This window comes from Nomia melanderi, chromosome 8 (genome assembly GCF_051020985.1).
Source record: "Nomia melanderi isolate GNS246 chromosome 8, iyNomMela1, whole genome shotgun sequence".
In the NCBI taxonomy this organism is placed as follows: Eukaryota; Metazoa; Arthropoda; class Insecta; order Hymenoptera; family Halictidae; genus Nomia; species Nomia melanderi.
In genome coordinates, this window is record NC_135006.1 from 5,016,134 (window position 1) to 5,043,418 (window position 27,285).

The following is a 27,285-nucleotide window of genomic DNA, read 5'->3' on the forward strand; positions in this document are numbered from 1 at the left end:
CTTGATTCTATAGTATTTCCATCCAACATACTCAAAAATTGAATCAATATCTAATCCAAAATTACAAATACACACAACAAAAAAACTCAAGTGCCAAGGAGTCAACACCACAACTACCGAGCAATTGGAGTGGCTTATTTCTAAGTCTCCATAAAAATTAGAACAATATATATTTCTCGAGATTTGATAGGTTCCTTATTTTTACATCTGTAGAATTACACAAGTTTATTTTACAATTACTCGCACAAGCGTCGTCATAATTTAAATACTTGCAAAATAAACATTCTAAAATGGATCTTTTTGACTCGTCTGGTAGTTTTAATGTTAAAACGTCTTCACCGGAAACTAATTAGAAAATTAACTTGATCTCGCTGGACGCGTAAACATCCGCCAGATGTATCGGAACGAAACCAGCCCCCATTTATCCAGCGTAGTCAATATTTTCATAAATCAGATCACAAGCGAGACAAATGCCCCTCGTTAATGATACACCGTCGTCCGACAGGAAATCGACGTTTGCTCGAACATCCTGCCGGCGGAATGGCTGATTTGTCTTCAGCCGTCCAACAAAAATTCTTAAGGATACCGTCTACGGTTCAGCCTGTTAGCCCGGTTCCGTTTTTTTCGCGGAAGATTCACGATCATTAGGCGGTGCGCCAGTTCTTTATTCTTTCGTAGGATCCTGGAGGGAATGGAAGGCTCGCCCATCGATGATTAAGTCGTCCCAGGAGTTTTATTCTCGAAGGGTAGAGAGACGCTCCTCTGGGAAGACTTGAACCAGCCCTCTTGTCCCCACTCCGGCCACGATTTCGTCCTCGTCCAGCCGCGATGGTTGAAAGGGGATGGCAGGGAGGAACGTGGCTTTATCTTCGATCGTACTTTCGCGTCGCTGCGGTCTCGTTTGCGCAAAGTCGAGGGAGATAATCGATACGTCTTCGTCTTCTCTCGCCACCTAGACCAGCCTGGATGCTATTTCTTTCGCCCAAGCTACTTTTATCCTTTATACCCTAATCTCTTTCCTATTTTTTCTTCACCCGTCGAGTTACCCTTCCGTAGCTCGGATAGGTGATTTCTTGTTTGTTCGTTGATTGCATGTCGGTTTTCCTCATCGTCGAGGTAACTCTGGGAGAACGTCCCCACCAAAAAAGTTTTTAATGTTGGTTGGACTTAATGTCCTTCAGCGACGTTTGGTAGCTTGTCCCTCGAACTGAAGGGGCAAGTGCGGCAAGAGGACACGTCTACTCGCAATGAACGTTGTCGTCTCAGTTTTAGCCGCGTTTCTTATTGGCTGATTCGCGCAAACGAAGATTGAATATGAAACAGAATACGATAAAGTGAGATAGAAATAAGAAGTTGATGCCCATATTTATTCTGTATCGTTGTATCTTATCTATACTTATTTTCGAGCACAGTTTGACAAAGCTGGAGAATGAGTATAATGAGAAGAAGCGAAATAGACACAGTCTTCTGAACAACGAGAATCGAGACGCGGGATTTCAAAATGCCGCACACGTCAAATGTAAACATGCAATAACGAAAATGTCAGTTTCGTCAATTTTAATGTCATTTTCTCAAACGTAATGCCAGTGAATTGTTGAGACCGTTGTGAGTAAAATAAGTCCAAACACGATGTAAATCGGACTTTTATAATTACTTTGTGACGATTTTTTAATCGCGTTAAAGTAGATCCGACTGTATTTAAGGAATTTAAATTGAAATGAGTGGGAAAAGAGGGTTAGCAAAAACTGGGAGGCTACAGTGATCTTTGGATTGGGCAGAGCCGTTGTTTTAGGACCCGACAGTTCCCCAAGTTTTGTAAAATAGACGAATTTCACAGATATATAAATTTGGTAGGTGGACATCTCTAAAAAGGACGCAGAAATTGAAATTTAATTAGCGGATTGGTGTCTTGGAATGTTCATTGCGCGACCATTTTTCAATGTGGGCGATAGTTCATGGTGGGGATCAGCGCATCATCGCTGATAAGGAACTATAAATATCAAGCGACATCCATAAATTGCTGAGAACATGCCGCGGTCTTCGAGGTATTCATGATTCCAGAAGAACACGGCTGCTTCCGGGGGAGAACAGTTTCCTCCTCGCGGACTTTCGAGATCGGATACGTGTCCTCTGTAATTTTATGCAGCACGCTTTTCGATGCGCCACGAATGGTTTATAATCCAATGCAGAATCTAATAGGTCGATGATAATGCGGTGGAACCTCGATTACTCGAGTTGCTATTTTCTGTGATCTAGATTGTCCGAAAGGATGAAAGGTATTTCGAACAGTATTCGAATGCGAATGGTTTAATAACTTGCGATTTAGTTCGTGCTAAAATTATAGAATAGTTGATCATCATTAATAAAAAAATATTCAAATATTTGGTATTTAGTTCATTTAATGAATAACAAATACATACATAAGATGTTAGTAACTTTTTTTAGAAATGTGTAATTTGGTAGGCTTGGAATATTTTCTGTTATGTTAATAATATATTTTATATTAAATATTTACTTTTGAAATCATTGTTCAGTTATTAATTACAATTTTCCAATTTCTAACACAGTGCCGACCAATGGAGGAAGGTTCAATTAATAGAACTTATTCTAACAAGCCATTAATGTACTAAAATTCATTTCATGTAACTTCACACATTGATATTACATTTATTTCGGCATTTGATGCTGGTGTTTTGTACGAAATTTGATTTTGTAGGGCACAAAAGGAATCAATATTTTATATCCAGAATTTATTTGACAGGCTTGCATGTTGATATTTTTTACGTGAGTGATGGCATTTGTTTTTGTTTTGAATCAATACCCACATCCTTCATGGCGAAACATCATCAAGTACAGCTAACAATCGATTTACCAGTACATCGATTTACTGTTACAATTTTTTGTCTTGCGTTTCCACTGAAAAGCATATAGGTTCGAATAAATGTTTCTATACAGGAACTTTCTTTTGTTAAAAACAAAAAAACTTGAAGCTATATTATTTTGATTTATCAAATTCTTTACACTTTTTATTCCGATTTCATTCATTGAGTGTGAACTTCGCAAATTTTCTTACAGAAAATAAAATCTCAGTAATTCGTTGGTTTCATGTTTATAAGCTGTCTCTTAAATTGCTTGTGTATCTGTCTGAGTTATTTTTATTATTAAACAATTATAAAATATATGATAACTATTAACCTTAATTATTTGAAATCTGAAATATCCATTCGCATTTCACGAGAAGTCAAATTCAGAAGAGCACTCGTCCATGTTGAGTACATTATTCATTGAATATGAAATGCTCGACAAATGCTCGCTCGAATTTATAAACAAACGCAAATCAAACTAAAATGGGAATAACTGTTAAGCATTCGTCCGTGTTCTGTTGAAACTGCACAAACATTCGTCGTAAATTACGGTTCGATTACCGTACATATTAAACGAGCAGGTATTTGTCAAAATGTGGGGCGTACGAGCACTCGTTGGTTCGATATAAACGCATTACAAAGACCAAGTTCATTTACCATCTAATAAATGAAATATATATCTATAACACTACAACAATTGAACACTTAATTTGACCACTCTTTTATTATTTATTGTAATTCTATTTCCTGACAATGAGATTTTTATTAATACCTTACCTACAGATGATGCCATTTGACGTCAAATTAAATACTATTGACCGTTACAGCTTAGTGTTTAGTAACCTACGTAATTTATCTCAATTTTAGTTAAGACTTGGAAAATTACTGATTTCTGCCATTACCAATAATGCCGAAACAAAAATCATTACCGCCAATAATTAAAAAACATTTTTTTCCATTAAACAATGGAATTTATAAAATATCCGTATATACACTTTCTTCTCGTTTTAACAGTAAGAAATCAACGTTATAACCCCCTCAAAGTTAATTCAAATTCTCCAATGTACATTAATAAATTAATTTATTTAAGCTTTTACACTCTAGAAGCGACTCATAGTCACCACTTGATTTAACATACCGATATAATAAAATTTAATATTCAATATCAAAACACATATAATGCAAATATGTACGAAATATTGAAATAAAATTGTTCAATGCCTTAATTCGTTTATTATTTTTATCTATGTTAGCTGGAAAAAATATCATTAATATTTCGTTCGAAAATGATGAATATACCTAGCGGGAAAAGCTTCGAGTGCAAAGGGTTAACAATTTCCTAAAAAGTATCCGTACCTTTTCAATAACCGTAAAAGAGTGGATCATTTCGATCCAACCAGTATCCATAGCGATAACATTTTTAACCGTTATTGTTCACCCGAAAGCATCAAATTTTACTGTACGTTTAACAAAGCAACTACGTTGCCCGTAAGCAATTTTTGCCAGAAAAACAGTTGCATAATGTAATGTTACGACATAAAATACGAGCCGCGTTCGTGTATTATTCAGATGACGGTTACAATAGCCGTTGGAAAGCCAGCGCGGCGCGGGTCGTATCAAAAATTCAATAGCACATTCTCCAGGCATAAAATCGTATTTACGTTGAAAAGGTTCGGTGGTGTTCAAAGCGGCGAAGAAAACGCCGCGTGAGCGATGGACACGCGAGAGCAGTTGGGGCCGTCATTGTAACGTTGCTTCAAACATGTAATCCGACGCAGGGATATAATTTTCAAGTTCCAACGGGAAGGATTATTCGACGCAGCGGTGTCGCGACGCGCCGAGAGTTATCAAAAACTTTCATCTTTATTCGGGCAATTTCACGCCATCATAAAAATGTCCGACTCCAATTCCCCTTTTATGGGGCGGATTTCGAAAATCCTCTTACACAAGCTGCCCCGAAGCCCTCTTTTTTACAGGTTTGAAAATTCAGCCCGGAAACCCCAAGACCCGAAAATTTGGCAGAATTCCATGGCTGAGTCAAACGTTGGATTAAAACCAGGCCGATAAATCCCGCGCGTAGAAATTTGGCTATTATCTGATGGAAAATGGATATTAGTTCTTTGCAATGGAGAACATTTTTCGGTGTAAATATATTCGTTATTTTCTGATAGAATGTTGGTAATATTATTTGAAACTAATACAAAGAAAAATGTTTTGCAAATTAAGGAACGGAATGAACATGTTGATCAGAAAGTCTTGTCACATTTCTAAATGGAATTTAGAGACAAATTTCGGTTTTGTGAATTAACGTTTATTGAAGCTTTCCATTGATTTTTGGTTTATTGATTTGCAATATCTATTCGGGTATTTGTAATATAAACGTCAGATTGTAAAGTAAAACAAGATTATTTAGTTAACTTAATATTTTGTTTCTATGCTTTATACGTTGATACATTATACAAAATGTAATATTGAAATTTAAATTGTATAATTTTGTTCCGTTGACCCAAACGGTGATTGAATATTGCTGATCGGATGCATAGGATTAACAGATGATGTTTATGTAGCTACGCGGAACTATTTGAATGTATTATAAAAATGTTTATATTATTATTTTTTTTAAAAATGTGATAGCTTCGATTATAATATTATATTTACATTAATGTTTATAATTTTTACAATATTCATTACATTTACTTGAAATATTGATTTATGGTAATTAAGTACTTAAAGTATCTGCTAGAGATAAAATTTAACCTTTTCCACTTTGATCTTTTCGATACAGTCAAATCGGCAACTACAATCGAGTTTTATAATGAAACTTTCAATAATCTAAAGCTTTGTCTTCTAATAGAAATGAAAGTTGAATTTTGCAATTTAAAATTACCCATAAGATACCTGTGGTGCAAATTATAACGATGCATTTTAACCAAAGCAAAGCAAATGGTGTTATCAAGTGTACCATAAATCTCTCCGTAGCGGAAGTAGAGGTCAATTTCACTTCGACGAAGGTAACTTTCAGTACATGAAATATTCGAACAGGAATGAAAGCAGAACGAAATTGAAACCAAAGAAACTAGATAAATAACTCAAAAATAATATTTTTCGAAGTCGTTTCGTTTTCGGAAAAAATTCGATTCGAATTCTTCTGGAATTTTGGTCTTCTATTGAAACCTTTATTCGATCCACTATATTTTATTGCAAATACCAGTGCACGTATATCAAATAAAATTCCGAATTTGACGTTTTTGAAAACGGTTTTTTGCACGAGGAAAACGTATGTTTTACACCTTTTCATTTTATTTTTCCATGCAAAGTTCAGATATCAAGTCTGAAGGTATACTGTCAATTATGTAATATCTCGTGCGTTTGAAGAGTAATGATTTATTCAGTTCCCTCGAGCAAGTCAAAGGAAATATATTTTAGTGGAGATCACGTCACAGAAATAAAAAGGTGACCAATTAAAAGTCAACAACGCCACGTACGATTCGTAGAATTAAATGCAATAGACGCGGATAACGTTGCGAAAGTAATAACAGAGTCGGCCGAAAACAAATTTCTCGCACGGTTTTTTTCGATCTGGACCAACGACCTTATCTGTACTAGCGGATGTGTCAGTGTTTACACGATTCGTACTCATACTCTGGCAAACTACCTTTTGTTTATCGCTGTACTCGCTTCTGTTCGATGTTTCAACCTCCTCCCCTTACCTTTTCTACTACCACGTCCGTTACTTTTTGCTCTAATTAACTGACGGCCGCCTGCATTTCAGACCCGAACTCCAGTTTCACTGATCTGCTGTTCCCTTTTACATCGGTCTTGTCGATCTCCTAGCCAACATGGCCGCAAATAAATTATTTTCCGCGGTTTTCTACGAATAAACCCTTCATTATCAGACGCTGATTGTTTTAATAGCAGAATGTGAATTGTTAGTTGGTCATTTTAAACTTCTGTGTTTGAATAGTCTTCGAGAAGTGTTTCTATGGGATGTTGTATTGTAAAATAAATGTTTACATATATACTGGGTCAAGAAACATTTGGATTTAATTCATAATTAAATTAGAAATAATAAATTACCAAATTGAACAAATATTAAATATACGCATGTATATTCAATTGTTAAGCTTTACTAATATCTTGGGAACCACAGTTTTAGTTGAGGTCTAAAAAAATTAATTTCTATAAATATGAATTTTAACCCATTGATCTACAATATTGTGCCCGACTCGTGACGAACATTTTTAATTGAATCTGAGAAATCTAAGTGTTATTAAATCTTTTTAAATATAAATTAAACATTACTTTTCTATTATCAATCGTTAACCTTTGCAGTAAACGTATACATAGAATAACCATTAAAATTTGTTGTGTTCTTAATAAATTATTAATGCTAAAGTAGTTGTATCGATCATAGTTAAGAAATAAATCATAGAGCGAGAAGTTAATTAAATAAATATTTTACTGAAGTTTAAAGGTAAAGAAGATTTAGTTTCTGAAGAAACGTGATATAGAAAATACATTATTAAAAAGGTCAATCAGCATTCCTAACAACAAAATACTAGTAAATTGTTATTATAAGAAGTAAGATAAATGTATGACAGAAATTAAAAAGTAATTTTTCTGGAAAGACTTATAGGTTTAATATAAAGTTCGTAGAGCTGTAGATTTATAAATTAACGAAGATATTAAATACTCTACGGTATAAGAACAATTTTATGGTACGATGATTCAGCCTCAAAAGGTGTAACCCATCTTACCGCGCGCACCACAAAATATGACATGGCGGGCACGTATACGACGATAACATGGAAGAACGAAAATGGCAGGGTGAAAAAGGATTCACCGAAATCGCGTTGTAAGCTCTTTGAAGATATCCTTCTTTCTCACTCAAGATACGGGGTGTGAAATATCGACGACAAATTTTTTATAGGACTGTAAATATTTGCTGAGTAAATGATGCAATATATAGTAAAGTATTATTTTAACATTTATATGAATACACGAGGATCTACAAAAAACAACTGTTCTATTTAGATCGTGTATATACATAAATAAAAAACTTTTGTGTATATATATACATATATATATATATATATATATATATATATATATATATATATATATATATATATATATATATATATATCAGTAAAGTAAATAGGAAATACAGTTAAAAGTTTTTTATTTTTTAATGCAAAAATAAAACACATTTTTATTCGATAGATATCCATATTTGGAATATTTTTGAAATAATTGGTGTAATATCTTGATGACAGTAAAGCTTTTGACAACTATAACTTTTACAGTTATGTCATCATTTTATAGTAAAGTATTTATTACGTATACATTTAATAATAAAGTATTTCTTATGTATACCGAGTGTCTTAAAAGTTACAATACAGGTGTAACATTTTCAAATAATGATGAAATTAAGAAACAACAATTGTTCTTGTTATAATGCAGCTTTTATTATTTCAGTATATTTAGAAATTTAAAATGTGATATTCTTATTGTTTCAGTGTGGTGGATTTCCGTGCGTCGAAACTGTCAAACGCAAATCACCTAGGGTAAGTTTCACACATGTCAAAAGCAGTTTGCATTCTAGTTAAATAAAATTGAATATATATTATAATGATGACTTATGCAATCGTGCTGCATAAAAGTCTTTAAAAGATTATAAAACACAGATGTTTATAAGATATGATAGATAGAGTTTTAAGTTACTTTTAACATACTGAAACCACGAAGAGAATGGAATTTTATTTCATGTCAATCATTTTAAATATCTTTATAACAGTGTATCTATACTTGCATCAATTACAATAGTCCACTTATAATATTTCCTCGATTATTACTTTCTTTACCGATTTCTTTGAAATCGTGGGGTCAAATATCAATGAATAAAATTTTAAATCACATAAAAAATGCCCTCAAGGCAAAACTATTCCATCGCAGTATATCCCTGAATGAACAAACTAAGTCATTTCAAGATATAACAAAAATGTATAAATGATTTGACTACTACGACTGAAACATTAAATACCATTTAAAAACAAGAATAATAAATATTGACGATGTTTGTCATAAATGAGAATTTTTGTCATCATAACACTCGATGTTAAATCATCATCAAAATACTACATTACATGCGAACCATTTTACGGATTTCAATTTATACCAATTACAATGAACTCGTTTATTTATTGTTCAGTATATTCCCGGAAACTCTAATTGCAAGTAGAAATACATTCAATCGTACGGAAAACAAATCAAACTTTTACATTCAATGTAAAATGTTAATGAAATAGTTAACATTTATCTACTACTACTACTCGATGATACGCAAAAAAAAGGTATTAGTACGTCTCTTACATACAATATGTTAATACCATGTACAAAACGAAAACTTGGTATCTCATATTTCCACTCTATTATCCTATCTATACTCTACAAACCTGTCAACAGTCTCAAGCGACGTGATTGCAGCGAAGACTATCGTTAACCAGTTAGTTATTTCGACTTCTTTAAAAAGTGTATACCTAACTGTGGTATGTGTATGTGTTCAAATCTACAAATAATTTTTTCAAAAATTTTCATTCTAGTAATGTGAATCTATAAAATTTATTGTTTCGAAAATGAATATTCCCTTAACCAGTTAGCTGTTTTTGGACGAGTATACTCGTCATAACACAAAGCCTTGTCATTCCTTTGTGGCAAGTATATTCTTTAAAACTAGCTATCTGGTTAAATCGAAACCAGCCGTAGAAATCAGATTTCGACAGGTATAACTGATTAGCGATCGCTGCTTCCGGTTCTGTTTCCATCCTACTCTGTCTCTCTGAACTGCGAGGGTTGGCAAAGAAGCTTTGCAGGATGAATTTGTGGGTATTCCAGGCGTCTTTCTTATGTAATCAAATTACCCGGATCCAATTAATAGAATCTCGATAACGGGACGACACGTCGGCAGCTGGCATAAAGTTCTTCTCCTCGACTTCATTCGGTCGCGGGGCGGATGGACACACAATCGTAATTAACAGCGCATTCACGATGCACGTATGCAAAGGCCGCGCGCTGTTTGCAAACAGCAATTCGGAGCGTACCGCTGGATTGAATGTACCAAGGGAGCGCACAACACGGGGAATGCGTACATGATCGTCCTGCGCTCGTCTTGCGAGCCTACCCATGAACCTTCACCCTTGGTTGTTCCTATTGTTCGTGCACGCTGTCCAGGCTATGTTAGTAAACGTTGCGTAACACTTTCACACGCCGAATTAACTTTATGTGGAACAGTTGGGATGAAAAAAGGTTTTCTCGGTTGAAAGTGGACTATATTTGTTGATTGATAATGAGTGAAAGGAGTGTGTGTTGTCCAGTGAGTACAGCGTGATTTGTAATTAACATATGGTGACTACATGTCTGTCTCTTTATCGTGAGTTTGTAACTCTATATATATATAAAAATAGTGGTGTAGGGCGGTGTCCTTAGTGTCAAATCGGAAAGCCGAAGGATCGGAGTGTTGTCGATGACAGTTTTTTAGCCTACGCCTACATTACTTATGGTGGAGGTAGGGGGTACGTCGTCCCTTCTGACTTGCAAGGGTTCCGGTGGCTGTGCGCTCGGGGTTCAAGCGGTTGAGCTGCCGTTTTTATGATATGTCAACATAAATCTACTTGCACCGACGGCTGTGTCCCATCCAATAAACCGTGCTGGAACATCTATAACTGCCCCGATCGTCATTTAGGGCCTGTGCACACAAGTGACGCGAGCCCGCTGCGCCGCAGCGGTTGACGCTGGCGATTTCACGTACATGTACTACACGTAAAGAGCAAATTTCATCTTACACAACATACACAATTAAAAAAAGGAATACATATATTTGTCATCCTTGTTGTGACTATCAAAACGGCAACGGATCGTGACAAAGATGACAAATATATGTATTTCTATTTTTAATTATGTATGTTGTGTAAGATGAAATTTGCTCTGTATATGTGCATGTACCGCATACAATTTCATCTATCACAATATACACAATTAAAGAAAAAAGAAATATATATATATATTTGTCGTCCTTGTCGCGATACGGTGTGACTGTTGTGACGTTGGCTCTGCGGTTTGGCAAATGACGTAAGATCATTGCCACGGCGTTCTGTCAACTGCGCGGATCGCAGCGATTCTGCGATCGACAGAACACTATGGCAACGATCGTTTGTCATTTTCCAAACATTAGAGGCTACGTCAGGACACGCACAACGATCGCTGCATGATCGTAACGGTTCGTGACAATGATTTCAAATATATGTACATATATAGGTGACTGAGAGTCATTTGTCGAGAGCAAAAGGTTATACTTTAGAGTAGTTAAGGATATAGGAAATACCTAGAATTTTTTTCTTTTTTCCAATGAATTGTTAACGACAAAGTTGTATCGATCACAGTTGATAGATGAATCGTAGAGTAAGGGGTTAACACGTTGACTGCCATAGATCTTTGTTTTTTCTGATTTTCGTTTAAAAAGTAAAAATAAATAATTACAAAGCAAAGAAATGCCGCGCATTTTTGTTTTTTGAAAATTCGAAAATGCAAAATTACGTAGTGCGCATACAATACGAAAAAATATGTATGAAACAATAATATATGGTGTGTGGTACTTTCTATAAAATATGTTAGGAAAAACCATTTTCTAGAGTAACTATATTTTACTAATTATACTCAAATGCGCTTAAATAATAAAATGTTCTTAACTAAATCGTTTTTACAATTTCTAACGTGAATATTACACTCTCACTAATTAAAAAAAAAATTAAATTGTCTCTTTAAACAATTCAGAATTAGTAATTTACACTTTGCTCTGTTTACAGTTTAAGCGGCAACATAATTGTTACCGTTATTATTTATTCAGGTAGAAAGTCTGAAAATGACTGTAAACAATAGATGGGGTAATAGCGGAGAGTAGGGAGTGGAAATAAGTAAGCCATAAATTCTGACGTGGATAAGGTAAAACACTGTCGCAAACAGTGCAAAAGGAGAAAGTCAGCAAACAATGTGGTGCACGTACTTGCACGTGGTGCATACGACTGCATTGCGTCAGATGCATCGTATGCTTGGTGCATTAGGTGTGGAATAACGATACGTCGTTTCGTCGCCTAACATGGCAGCGTGATTTGCTCCGTAGCAATAATATTACACGTTCCGCCGTCTATTTTGCGCCTGACATCAAACTGCTACCAGTCGTCAAAATGATTTGAGTCGCTGCTACAACTGGCAGAAGGAAATCTAGAAAATTTTCGGTTCCCCGTAGCATTCCGCATTCCTTGTTCTAGCTTAGCTTTCTTCCTGTATACAGGGTGTCCCGTTTTAATCAATAAATATACTTATTTTCGGAAATATTCGTTGTTTATATCACTTCCTATATAAATTGTAAAACTCTGTTTAAAGAGCACCTATATTTCAATCGCTTTTAAAAAAAATCATCAAATGAAAATGAATAACAAATTCTCTAACCAAATGTTTATATTAATGTTCGCATTCCTTTCCGTGATGAGAGATTTGTTATTTAATTCAGTATTTTCCATATAACCCATACTCGTGCATGCTAATTGGCTGGAAGCATTTCCTGGCTTCGGGAAAATATTATGTTGCAATGTTACAACAAACGATGAACCACATATTTTCGTTATTAAATACACGAGTAACAATGGAAATAGCGATATGGGTTGTAATGCAATATGGCGGGCACGATGTTTCGGTGAAAAATAATTAACTGTTTAAAAAGTTTCGCATAGATGGAAGGGACGTCTGAAAAACTAATAATCATTTACTCAATAATGGGTCCAATCTTCTCCCATTGAGGATTTAGCTTCACAACGTCTTGATATACTCTTAACCAACTTTCTGATGTTTCAGACAGGTAACGACGTTCATATTTTGTCCTCACAAAGTACAAGAACTTTTACCGATAAAATACTTTTTCATCGAAGTTTATACTTCATGATGGTCTAAACATTTTTCATTGGATTCGCATTGTAGCGGTACGTGGCTAGCAGCGTTGGTAGGAAATAGCATTGACCACTTACAGATGTTTAGGTATAGGCAATTAAGCCTACCCTAAAGTCTGTAAGTCGGCGAAAATATTTTACACTTTTTACACGTGCGTAGCTGAATAGGCGACCCTACCATAAACGCTGCCAGCCATGTCCCGTTAAGGCTTCTTCGGCCGCACGGTCAGCGCGGCTCGGAAAAAGATTCCGAATTAGAAATTCACAATTTTCCCTCTGCTAAAAAAATCGAGGCGACGTTGGAGAAGGGAATTAGCTCCACCCTCGAAGTTTCCAAGGAGTAACGCCTTTCCGAAGACGAAGATAAATACAGCGGAAAGGCGCGAGGAAGCACATTACCCGTTCTGCCTCCGAACACTCGTCTACATAAATAAATAACTTGCAAACATATTTGTCGCGAGTATTCAATAACACCTTACATCGCGACACGCATCATGGAACGAGGGTAACCAGTGGAATTTTGTTGTTTTTTATCCTGTATAAATGTGACCTCGATGTTTCGGATCAGTAGTCCTTGAAGAATTCATTTGTGTCGTTTTATTAATTTTATTTTGGTCCTCACTGCAGCTGTTCGTTTAAAGTAATAAACAAAGAAAAACGCATGAATTAGTTATTTACTTATTCATTATAATTAAAAAGCATCTCAAACAAGGAAATACATGATCTGATAAAAAATGGCTCCTAATCCATTTAATAAACGACTACGCTTTAAACAATTGAAAACTAACTCTCTATCATTCGAAAGAAATAAGACTTTTAATTAACATTAAGTTTACATACATTTTTTACAGTTTATTCTATGTATTATCCTTAGAAAATTGGTTTTCATTAATTTTGATCATAGGAATTAGAGGTTCGAAAATAGATAATTAGAATACACATTCCTGTAATTGCATCAACTAAAATTAACGTAAACGTTTACCAAACAATATTTATAAAATTCAATGTGCGTCAAATTAAATTCCGTAAACTTAGTGTAGCACACGAAAAAATATCGCGGAAACCGTCGCACCGCAGGGGCGTCAAATAATAAGCAGTTAAAGGTCGGGTCCATTAAAAATTGTGGCCGGCTCGCGGCGCAACGTATCATAAATCCCGCGCCAAATGTTCCGACTAAACGACCTCCGGAGGAAGACGCAAACGTTAGCAAGATCGATCGCTTAGAAAGGATTGCACGCCGGGTACTCTTTCGAAGGATTCGTACACATCGGGTTCGAATGGGGAAAGTGGGCCGCGGGGGTGGCGGCCGAGGGAATCGTTAGTAGAAATGAAAACAAATTGCCTGGGCGGGCAGTTTCCGAGTGAGCGACCGAAAGAGATAGGCGAAAAATGGCGAGGAAGAGGTGAAGAGAGTAAACGAAGGAAAGAGAAAGAAGAGAGAATGAGACAGAAGTAGAAAAAGAGAGGGAAAAGAGGTAGAGTAGGGGAGAAACAGAGAAAAAGAGGTAGAGTGAGATAAGAAGAATAAGGAAGTGAAGGAGGGAAGAAGTGAGATAGACAGAGGAAAACAAAGTGAGAGAGAGGAAAGATGTGTAATGGAAGGAGAAAAGGGAGTGGAAAAGAGAAGAAATGAGATGGAAAAAGAAAACAGAGTGAGATGAAAAGTGAGATAGAAAGGGGAAAAGAGAGGGAAGAAGTGTGAGGTAGAAAGAGGGAAAGGGAGTGAAAGAGAGAAGCAGCGAGGTAGAAAGAGGGAAAAGAGAGTGAAAGAGAAAGAGGTAACAGAAGCTGCGCGGGCAACAGCATGATTTGACAAACGGGGTATGATAAAAGTGCGGCGGCGTTCATTAAGGGAAATGGTTCGTGGCGGTAATGCAGCCGCCTTCCCCACGCCCTAGTCCGATCATAAAACTGATGCATTGTAAACAAGTTTTGAGCGTATCGGACGATACGTTCGCTGGAAGCCCGGGTCACAGTTTCATGCGTCAATGACACCAGACGAGAGGCCTCGCAACTTTATGCCCTACGGGTTAAGTACGCTTTTAACCCTTTCAGCGGTAAGATTCTAAATTCGCCGAGTATATACGGTGACTTCGACGAAATTGGATTCCTTCTTATGCGGTTCCTCATGGAAATATACGCACGCGATGTGTGACGACACATTTGTATCGCTTTCGATAATTTTTGAGACCTTTTTCGGTACTTACATATTATACGAACTACTTCTGCTTTTTAATCTGTTAACTGTGGAATTTAATTTGAAAAATCTCTTGTTTTTCGCGCGATAAAATCAAAAAACGTAGGGTATATTTTAATGAAAAACCAAACGAAGACAAAGAAGAATTACACGATTATCTGGAAAATAAAGAATTCATCGTTGAAAGAATCAGTATCATTTCAAGCTTTAAGGTGATGATTAAATGTTAATAATAATGGTAATAATAATGATAATAATAAATTATTTTTATTATTATAACTAATATTAATAATGTGTTATAATATTAAATAAATATTAATCCAGACCTAACCCAAATAACTGACCAGCGTGATCATTAGTCAGAAAATAAAGGTGTGTCGTATAATACGTAAACACCTTTTTTTTATTTATGCTTCGATAGGTTCATATTCTGGAACTATATAAATTTGTAGGGTGACAAATTGAAATTTTTTTAATAAGAAAGTGTGATTTACGGTCGTTTGTGATACAACGAATTGAATATTTTTATTGAATTATTTGAAATTTTTTTGCTCGTTTGGTGTTTTGTGATTTCTTTATTACATTCACGATTATTTATCCTTTCACTGACAAAACTCAGATTAAAGAATAAACAATCGCACCATATTATCCTTTTTTTAAATTTTTTTGTTCTACAAAAATATTAGTTTACAACGAAAGTGAAGTCACAAGTACTTATATCCATCTTCTTATCTTAAGCATTCGCGTGATCAACAACCAGTTAATTGTTTTACTTTAAACTCAATATTTCTGCTTCACTGTTTCGAACAATCAATAGCAGAAAAAGGGATATTGAATGTAACTGAACTTATTTACGTTGCTATCGAGTAACAACAGGTTCCACGGTCGCAAATAAAATACGAGTGTTATTCAAAAGGAGCTGGCAAGTGAATACAGGGATTAACCGAACGACGTACTTATGCTATCAGTAAATTCCATCTGGATCTGGTTAAGTGCAAAGATTGAGCCACTCGATATTTGATACAGCTTTAACGTGCTTGACGACATAATCTCCTCGACGACGTCGAGAATAGTTAGCGAAACTCGAGAGAAAGAATCTTGACAATTCGAGGCTTCTTCAACTCATACCCTAGAATTTCAAGTGAGCTCCGATACGCGTATCGAGATCTTACTTCGTCTAAAGATATCGAAACAAGGGCGCCATGTACCGTGCCCCGTTTCCTTTGCTCGGAAAAGTCTAGGATTACACTGATCCTCTTAGGAAAAGGGACACATGCGGCGAACGACTACTATTTCCGGATGATATGTACTTTTGCTTTGAAGTTTGCGCCAGCTAATTAAGGCTTATCCATCGTTGCGTTCAATATTCTTCATCCGTATTAAATGCTATAATCCTCGGTTGCTTTTGTACGGAATGGATCACGTAAATGAGATCATGTGTACGTTTATGGTAGTTATGAACAAATAAGAGAACCACGTAAAGCACAGCTAGCTGTCAAAGAAAGTAAACCAAGTACGGGAAGTGAAGAAGTCTGTTTTGAAATTATTTTTAAGGGAAAATGAGGATTATTTTAAACGATTTATTTTAAATGGCGTGACATACCTTTTGCGATGCTCTTATGGAGCATGTATTATAATTGCATGTTTTTATTATAAAGCTTTGGAAAAATTGTCGATGGCTTTAAGGTTACTGAAAAGTCATGTTGATTTCGATTTTTGTCTATTACACTTTTTTATTCTCTTCCTTGCTTTTCGAATACTGATTAACATCATGATCTTATGAACGTTTAAGTAATATGAAGCGTTTATCTAGTGTAGAGATCTGAGATGTTGTTGAAGTATAGAGATGTTCAGTAAATAATTTAATAATAGAAGAACTATAATTTTTTCTAAAAAACCTGCTCTTCAAATATTAATTATAAAGACTCATATATTAAGTTGAAATTTTTGGAGTCCATTAAGGTATTCAGATGAACACTCGTCTGTCTTCAAAGAATTTAAACTGAACAAGCCTCACGTTACACAAAACTTCACGATAAGCTTGTAAAAATACCCCAACCTTATCAACAATAATAATGGTTTCACTGAACAAGCCTCACGTTAAACAAAACTTCACGATAAGCTTGTAAAAATACCCCAACCTTATCAACAATAATAATGGTTTCACATGGGACGGAATAATCGGTTTGGGATCCTTTATTTAAGTGTGTTTCCTGTGACTAACATAGTTGCAGTATTACTTTGCCTCCGCTGGTAGGAATACGGGGCAACGTCGGATTAAGGTCCAGCAATACTTATGTACACAATCGCCTTATATCATGATGCAGGAGCAACAATTAACAGTACCAGAAATACAGAGAAACAGATTGTATCCCGTCTTCTAAAGCAAATTACTCATCTCTCCAGGAACCGTATTAAAGTTCATGATTTCGTTCCGCGGTGGCGATGTAATTATAAATTGATTTCAAAGATACATTAGTTTCAGTGTTGCAGTAAAAAGAGTTCGACAATAATTCATTATGTCATGATTATTTCTGTAACTGATTGTCAAGAATTTATAATTATAATTACCAATCTAATTTAGTGATAAATACTAGAGTTACTACATAAGTTTCAACGATATGGTGTTAACTGAAACGAACTGAAGGTATTTGCTTTGATCGTTTTTGCAATTCATAGTTATTATTAGATCACTTGGTAATCGTAATCGACATTAGTCACGATTTTTAGTTACAATCGCTAAATAACGAAAATAATGAAAATACCTGTGACAAACAACAAATGCTACGAACGAAAGTAATCGAGAATTTGTAATAGAGTAACACATTAGTACAAATTGTACTATATGAGCCATTGTTTGGCCAAATCGGTTAAATCCATTTTTCTTAACGGAATTTTTTATATTTCAAACAAATTTCATTATTGGGTTTAATACCACGGTAACAAAAATTTCCTTGACCACGCAAAAATTGCATTAGTAATAAGAACTGTTTAAATATATACCATTTTATGCATTTTACATGTTCCTCAGATCAAAACCATACCTGTAATGATAAAATAAACTATACTATATAATGTTTATTCAATTTTCCATTCAAAGGGAAATTCGATAAATCAATGTTCACTATCGCTACAAATTTAAATTAATATTCAAAAGATCCTTGAAAAATAAATACTTTTATTTAGCTTAACATTAGACATTTATATTTAAATTTACTATTCTTCTTTCTGTAAAGTTAACCGATTCAACCATTGATTGGCTTGCGTTTCCATCCGATCAAAATCAGGAAAACAAGGATTTTTCACAATTCCACTTAATAAAATCGCGTCAACAACGTTTCACTGTTTCGAACGGTTCGCCGTCTGTCACCGTTACAATATCCCGGGGAAAATCTCAATTAAGAAATGACAGTAGCGGCCGGTTCCCTTTTACATGTTTTCTCTATCGAAACATATTCCTTTTTTTCCTTGTGCGCTGCGAACTATCGGGCGGTATTGGATGTCGCAAGGATCGACGCTGTTAGTTAACCAGAGCCATCGGGAACGACTTCGGGATTCAATTTGCGGGCCGGTGGCTCGCGGATTTTAAAACGGCACCGAGCGGCGTGTTCCGAAGTGGACACGTAATTTCCGTGGGACCGATTAAAGGGTATATACACACGAGGATTCGAAAAGCGGATTTCGTCCATCGAGCCATCCTGTAATGTCGATCGATTTTATAACGATCTCAGGTATAACGAAATTTCACCGGCGAGACCTGGGCTTTTGTGTCTCGAGGCTGTCGAGCATCTTTATTGTGACAGTGCATACAATAGCGTTTTAATCAGCGGGATATTAACGATCTCCCTGGGAAAAAGGACCAAAACGACGGGGAACCGGAATTGCGATACAAGCTGAATTACGCGACAGTATAAAATACATGCGGGGGAACAAAGAGAAGTTTATGAGCTTAATCTTGAAGTGGGAATAAACCGGATGGCGATGGAGAGACGTTTGCAGTTAGTATTATCAGTTTATGTAGTCGAATAGGGGACTTCTTTTTATATTGACAGAAGAGTTATTGGTAATAATAGTCATTTATTGGATAAATCAATTGACTCTACAAAATAAGAAGTAGAGGATAGTGATGCAATAGTTATACAGGGTGTCCCAGGTTTTAATATTCAAATTTTGTTAGTATATTCTATGGGACTAAACAAATGTTATGTAAGTATAGGTCACATAGAGCTTTATTAAAAAGTTATAACAAAAATACTAGGTGCAAGTAATATAGAAATAGTAACCAACTTGCTGTTACTACGAGCAAATTTTCAATTGTGAACGTTGTTTTTCTTTTAGAATCTAAATTAATCATAGTTCTTTTAAGTACATACTGAGACCATTTGTAATTAGCTACCTCAGTTCATTTATTTAAATATATTAATTGTTCTTTTTTCGCGAATGTATATACATGATAAACCCACGTTAAATGTAAAGAATTTGTTTGCTTCGTAACTAATTGTTGAGTGTTTTTCAGACATTATAAGTATTATAAATGATAATGAGTTTTCTTGACGATTTGTAAGATGATTACCGCTTAGAACAAATTTCTAATCAATTATTTATATTAATCGCAAAATAAAAAAGGTATATAAAATCGTTGCTTATATTGTTATTAAATGTATAATTATTAAGAGTACTCAAACAATGATCGAATATACGTTATATGTAATTATATCTGGAATGAGAGAATTTTTACGTTTTCCTTCGTGATGTAATTGAACACGTGGCCCGCTTGAAAAAAAATTCATTTAACGTGAGAAATAGGTGCTTACGGGTGACCTAAAAAAACGCATCAGATCTGTATCTGTCTCAAAGGACCTCGTTCTATTTTTACTTCGCTTTTGTACAAGTAGCTTTTAATCTCTTTTTAATGGAAGTATACTTTCACTCGCGATGAATAATGAAACGAGGATTGAATCCATATCGCTGTAAAATTAATATCCTCGTGACAGATGTCCGATCCATTTTCGTCGGAAGTATAATTGGTTCCTTCATTTCTTCATGTTACATCGTCACAATGGTATTATAATATTCTAAATTATTTTTAGTAACAACTTGCATTTAAAGCTTATCAGAACGAAAGACAATTAACAACATAGTGTTATCATGCAAAAAATATTTTCTTTTCATTTGAAGAATTTTAATTTGTAAATCCAACTAATTTCTTTCCGTTCAATACATAAATAATTGTAATTGTACGTTATAGGTTAAAATATTATTTACTCAAGTTACATTGCATTAATAGAACAATATATCGCGTTTTCAAAATGTTTAATATTTAAAGATTATTTGATTCTCATCTTTCATTCGCTAGAAGAATATTTTTGAGCAACAAGATTTGAATTTGCGCATGGGAGGGTCTTCATTTTGTAAATACAAGCAACATAAACGTAGACTATCACAGATCTAGAGATATCGAATATCCACTTTTGATTGGGATTCGTTTCAGTTCGATTTTCTAAATGGCCAAACATTTTTAGCAGCTTTCGTAACACTCGAACTTTTTCCGTGTTTACGTATGCAATGTAGTTTCTAGCGGAAGTGCTCTGCGAAATTGTAATGTTACGCAAGGTCGGTAGACAAACGTTAATACAATATGTGACTATAGAGGTAACTGATTTAGTTAATCATAAATTACTGGGTTTAATTCAAAGAGCTTAAAACATTCTTAAGAACATCAAACGAAAACTACTTCCATAATTTTACGTAGTAATAACGTTCTATTGAAAAACATTTAACATTGCAAAAAGAAAAAATTTTGATGAACTTTTATCAAAAATGGTCTTAATATATTTATTGAATTTCCAGAACAGCAACATTTTTATAAATGTTATTTTATATATCCATAGAGATACTCTATTAATATGATAACTACAATAATTAGATTGTAATAAACACCTTATGGTAATGTTATAATAACTTATTTTAGTTACATAAATTTGACATACAAACGATTCAACGTTATATTACATATGTATCATTTAATATATGATTTTTAACTGATTTACACCTGAATAAAAAATATGTTTGAAAGTAAGTTTGAAAAATAATGTTATTTAAAATTAAAGGTGGTCTCTATAACTTTTATTCATGAAAATTAATTGCTGGTACAGGCCACTGCTTCACAGCGGAGAATTTCTACGTGGTTTTGCTTTGACGCAGTTAAAGAATTAAGGGGTCTTCCAGTGTAACGCAGTATTTTCATTAAAAGAAGTAAAAATTCAAAAGAGAACTTCGCAGAAATGCGTCGGACCGTATTACGAAATTTACAAAGATCTTTCAAGAAAAAGTAGAAGTGCAAAGATAACAGACTACATGATAAAACGCAAGAAAGAAGTAGCAGCGCTACAGAGATAAATTGAAGTTACATATTTTGTTAAGAACGTAACCGTCTTTTTTAATGGTGCTCAACAGTTATGAAGAAAAAAAAGTCGTCTGGAATAACTACTATGAATGTATGATATACTTTAACTATTATTAATATTATTAATAAATAAGTTTTTTACAGTTATAAAGATAAAATAATATAACTATATTTTTGAAATTTTAAGGAATGTAATTAGTGTGCTATTAACTCTTTTAACACAGAAAAATGGTCTAAGTTAAAATTCAATATTAAATTTTCATAAGGAAGATAATGAATATTTATGATGAGAAATATTGTCAAGTGCAAACGGTTAATATAGAAAAGAACTATTAATGATATTGCCAACTTTGAAACGATTTATAGAAGTATTTTTAAAGTTTTCTTACTGCCATGATGTCACTTGATAAATGAACAAAAATGGCTGCGTTTGTAATATAAGCCAGTTATCCATACAGTCGTCAGTCTTCACTTTTCTTTTATACTTAATTGCCACAAAACTTTGTAGAAACGTTCTTTATATAACATTCTATTCATATTTTACAAATAGAAACATCTGAAAAATGTATAACAAAGGCCCTTCTTGTAGACACCTATTTATTTCTCTTCTACTCAGGACAGAGTTAACTTTTATGTTAACAACCGGATACGTAGGCATCGATTTTTATATTGACTTCAATAGAATTTGTTACACCTTCACCAAAATTTTACAAAATATTTTTAAATTTCTATTTTTCGAACACTTTATTGTAGATTGAAGTCATTTCTATGTTATTAATGACAACAATGATCAATTTCTTTATAAATTTATATATTTTGTCATGTGCTAGTAGAATACATAGTTCACCACGTCTTTCTGCAAACTTACATTAAAATTATTGCCGGCCGTCAACGAAAATTTTCTCATCAACCGGTGAAGTGTTAACATAGAAGTTTATTAACTAGAATCTTCTGAAACTAGTGCTTATGAAGAGAATTAACATTCTATAAATTACATTATTGTTCACGTATTGGTAATCGTATTACAAGCTCTTCACAAGTACCATATGTTTTGAAATAATTCTCTTCTGTAATAAATCAAAGTAATACGTTGCCCAAATTAACAACGTGTTTTCATTTCAACAAACTGATAGGTAAAGTGTTAAGCTGTTTAACCCCTTGCCCTATAATTTCTTTCCCAATTATTTCTTTATCAATACGATTATTTTGTCGTTAATAATGTATTGAAGAAAAAGAGAAAAATTCTAGGCATATTATATGTTTATGCTTCCTCTAAACTATAATAATTGACAAGAGGAAAGAACATTTAATAAGCCGGTGGACAAAATCGTAAACTGACAACGATGAATAACAGATTTCACTTTATAGTATTTCGTGGAGCACCGCGCTACGTGGGCGCTAGTTTCGTCCCTGTTTCCGACGTAATGTAGCACCGCGAAATCCGCGGCGTCACTTCCGACTTCCGTTTCTTTTTTCCCTCCCCTCCCGTTTACACGTCGTGTTCTTTTGAATGAAAGTGTCGCGGGCATAGCGACAAAAAACCACGCAAACAGAAGAAAAATACGGAGAGAGAAAAGGAACCCCGAGCTGCTACGGAACGCCCATTGTCCGGCGGGGTTTCATTCCGTGGAAATTCAGAGAGGTAAGTCGCCTTTTTTAACGCGCTCGAAGGCGCCTCCTTCCGACCAATTAATTTACATCCAACAACGTTTTTAAGTCCGCGCGCTGCGAAAAAGCACTGACTCTTTTGTACGGAAAGCACTGACTCTTATGTTTCGGAAAAGGAATTTGTACGATTAATTCGTTCTCGTATGTAAGTATTTAACGAGAACAACATACCTCTTCTAAATTCAGGTTTTTATTGTTTATTGTAACAGATAAATACTGGGGAGTCGAATGTATAATTTGTTTTTTAATTATAAGTACTTTTTCACGGCGGATGATAACATATTTGCATATTTTACTTTTACTCTTAATCTGTCAATTAGAAGACTTCATGAAATTGAAATCTTTTGAAAATAAAATCATGTCAATCATCTTTAAATAATAGACTTCACAGAAATGAGTTTGAAGTTAAAATTTTAAAGCAGAATAAGTTAATTCTATTAAATGGATTTTGAATGAATTAATAAATGTAAGATTTCTTGAAGGTAATCTAGTTTTAATTGGTACTTTCGATAAAAATTCGATGAATGCTTATCATGGATGCAGAAAATAAGTGTTTTAGAGGATCTTTCATTTCATTTAATTCTCTGTTAATACATACATATATGTGTGTAAAATATTTGACGACCATTTGCGAATATTTGCACATTAAATAGAACACTTTCATTTTACAAAAAGTTAAAGTTACAAATTCACTCCTCTAGTCACAATAAAATTTGTAAATAGTTCATTCGAACTTTCAGATTCAACGTTCGGAAAAAATTATTTGTACAAGTCAAACGGAAAACATTACTAAAGAAGCGTATAAAGAAACATTGACAAAACCTAATAAATGAGAAATAAATAATTATTCGCATAAATTCTTATTCCACGGACAACCTAGAATAACAAGTTTCGAGACAACTAGTTCTTCTTCAAATAATCTTAAACAACTATTCCGAAGAACCAAACGCTCATTAACGCCAGATACAATTTCATTCATTATCCTTATCTCCGATTTATCTGAATAAAATATATCCCAACACTGATAGGAACACAAACCTACAAACGCACACACAGTCCCGTTTTCATAGCATTCTAAACAAGAGGTTCAGCAACGAGTGCCCATCCTCAGCTAACATTTTGTCAGAAGGTAACAGTGGATCGAGGAATAATTGAATCTGAAGTCCACTCGGAAATAGCGCGGAATTATTATGAGAAAACGCGGCATCGGCGAATACAATAGCAAGCGCAGAATTGCCGGGGCGGAACGTCTTCGTGCCGTTGAATATCGCGGCAGGATATTTACACGCAGATAATTACGTGTCTGGTGTATGTACAAGGTATTTCTAGATTATATAGGGTACCCCAGTCCACCGGAAAAACTTCTTGGCAGTGAATTCTACATATCAGACTGATATAATTATACATAGGAATAAAAATAGTTCATACAATCATATATCTTATTCGACGATGTATTAAACTTATAGCAAATTTTATGTTGGTACAATAATTGAACCACTTTTATCCTTTCATTTACTGATACGTCGGTTGCTGCAAAAGTTTCAGGAAATTATGAGAAAAGTTACAAACAAGCTTGAACTAATGGTTTGGTTGTTATTCAAAATATTCTTCTTCAGCAGTAATACATTTTCCATTAAGTTGTGTCAGCACTTTCTAAACTTGAAAAAATGAAGCTTTACGAAAATAACAAAGTACTGAATGACAAGGCTGGTAATGCTGGATATGATTTAGGGACACGCAGTACTAATAAGGAATCACTTGACCAGGCTAACAAATTCGGCTGAGCGATCGATTTTTATTTTTCCCCGTCCAATTTTCTATTGGTTTTATTTCTTAATTTCTGATATCTTTAATCACCAATTGACTGGCAGTCAATCTGTTAAATTAACTTTTGGACTTCCAAAGTTACGATTACCGTGAACAATATGACGTAAAAATTATGATGGTCCTAATTTTTTTATCATAGACTATATCATACTTTAAACTAGAAAGATACCTCTTGTCCTGTGCCGTGCCGCTAGACGTTAAGTCATCTCCCAACCGTATATTCGAAGAACGAAGGTCCCGCGGGCGCGAGAAGTGGCCGAATTATACCGGGACGACGACGGCGCGGCCTCCATTTTCCATAAGAGCTAAGACAACCGTAGACAGGCTTACCGGGCACATTATGCGGAGATTCGGTGCTTTGCATAAAGCTGATTTGCGCTGTTAGTTCGCCGCTGGGAGTGACGGAGAGACAGCTCGCCCGATCGTCGGATGAATGAGGAAAGAGAATCCGAGAAACAGTGGCGCGGAGGGATGGCTGGGGGGGGGGGGGGAGGACACTCGGTTCCACAATCGCTGAAATTTCGCGCAATGGATCTTATCGGGGCGAATGCATAATGTCTTAGGTGTAATGCAGTCTTATCGAGACGGTTGTCGAGGCGGTATGACGGGCGAAGGAAAGTACCCGTTGATGGGCCTGTCCGATTGCTCGACGATCGACTGTCGTGAAATTCAACTGCGTCAGGAATTGATTGATACGTTAATTCATATCTGATGTCTGTGTACGCTGCGCGGGTATTGAACAGTTGGCCGATGATGGTCTAAGAAGTTTGAATAAATGGAGTGACGATAGCTAAATCGAAATGCGGCATCTCTTGTAGAAATTTCTTCTTTTCTTATATTTGAGTTTATTTTAAAGTGTTCACATTAACAGTAAAGTCATCAGTGACCAACAACATTTGAATATATTATTTATTATTTAATAATGCTTAATACACAATGACTTATTGTATAATAATATACTAGTTGTATGAATTAAAATACAAGATTTTCGGAATAGACATAACTTAATTATAATGAATTTAGAAGGTTAATTTGTCGGAAGAACTTAAGGACATTCTGAATACTGGTGGGATCATTTAGGTTCGTTTGCATATCACATTTAATGTCACAGTTGTTTCTTTCGAAGGAGAAAGAGGGGCAATTTATTAGAATGTGTTTAATTCTTTGAAGTATTTTGCTTAGTATGTAATTAGGTGAAGGTTACTTTTGTTAGTAAATGTTCATGTGTTAATTTTGTATGGTTTGTTCGGATGCAGGAGAAATTTTGATAATATATATATAGTGTTGGTTTTGTAATGGAATAATGAATCAGTTTTTATTTATCTAGGATTATCTAGTTTATCTAGCTCATGTTTAAAAGAGGTGTCTAGAGATTTTAAAGCATTAAATAAATTAAATGATTCTTTTGTATTAAATACATCATACGCTAGTATTTCTCTATTATTAATTCTCAATATCTAGAGTAACTCCTTTTTCCCAATAAATTGTTAAAAATAAAATATTCTCAGAGACTACGATTGCAAAGGGATTCGCGAGACAAGAGGTCAACACGACGTTCCAGTAACACGAGTATTTTCCTTGTACGTTGGAAGAAATTTTTCCTTTGGCAATGTCGAAGGTTCCGACGCATCGAAATTCCAACGACCGCGCTAATGACATTTAAATCCATCTTTAGATGACCCTGTACATCCGAGGTGCTTGAGAACTGATTACATTACGAGACGTAATTGAAGCATCGTCGCTATTTCGATGCACCGCAACGTCACTCCGGATGGAATGTTCTTCGAATCAAATTTCCTTTCAATGAACGAGCGTCGTTGCCTATCGATCTGGCCCAAACTATCGAGAAGTACCCGAGTAGTTGAACAATTGGTTGACAGTTCTATTGTCACGAAGTCCGTCTCCTTAGATCACTGTTTCAGTGTCCTTAACCTACCAAGTGGAATGGCCACTCAACCCTCACTTCTCCGGCCTCGTAATTCTGTCTCTCTGTACTTTTCGAGAATCCTCTGGCCTCCTTTAAGGGGGGACTACGGATTGAACGGAAGTTTGCCGCGTTAGATTATACTTGCAGGCCCCTCGTCTGATGCTCGAAAGTCGAATTCTATCGAGCAGAGATTAATTGGGGCTTTAACAGGGACGAAGTTGTAAGTAACGAGGTTGCAGGTAACAAGGAGGTTAAATTTTTTTATAATCTGGAGATTTGGTCGAGACGAAAATTACAAGAATTATAAGAATCATTTGTTTGAGTACTTCTGTGTACTGTTATATTTTTCGATTTTGCTATGTTCGTGACGAATAAAAATTGTTACAGTTTACCGAAAG

At 34.9% G+C, this 27,285-nt stretch overlaps 1 protein-coding gene across 8 annotated transcripts in view; it reads left to right on the plus strand.

Annotated features, from left to right (window-relative positions):
• Window positions 1-27,285, plus strand: part of Nrx-1 (neurexin 1) — a 529,026-nt gene that overhangs the window by 26,272 nt on the left and 475,469 nt on the right. For all 8 annotated transcript variants that reach the window (XR_012999218.1, XM_076370172.1, XM_076370173.1 and 5 more), the window contains exon 2: window positions 8,384-8,431. Coding sequence is in view for 7 of the 8 variants with exons in the window: in XM_076370172.1 (XP_076226287.1) it covers window positions 8,384-8,431 (48 nt within the window). In the remaining variant the exon portion in view is untranslated. The remainder of the gene's footprint in view (window positions 1-8,383; window positions 8,432-27,285) is intronic.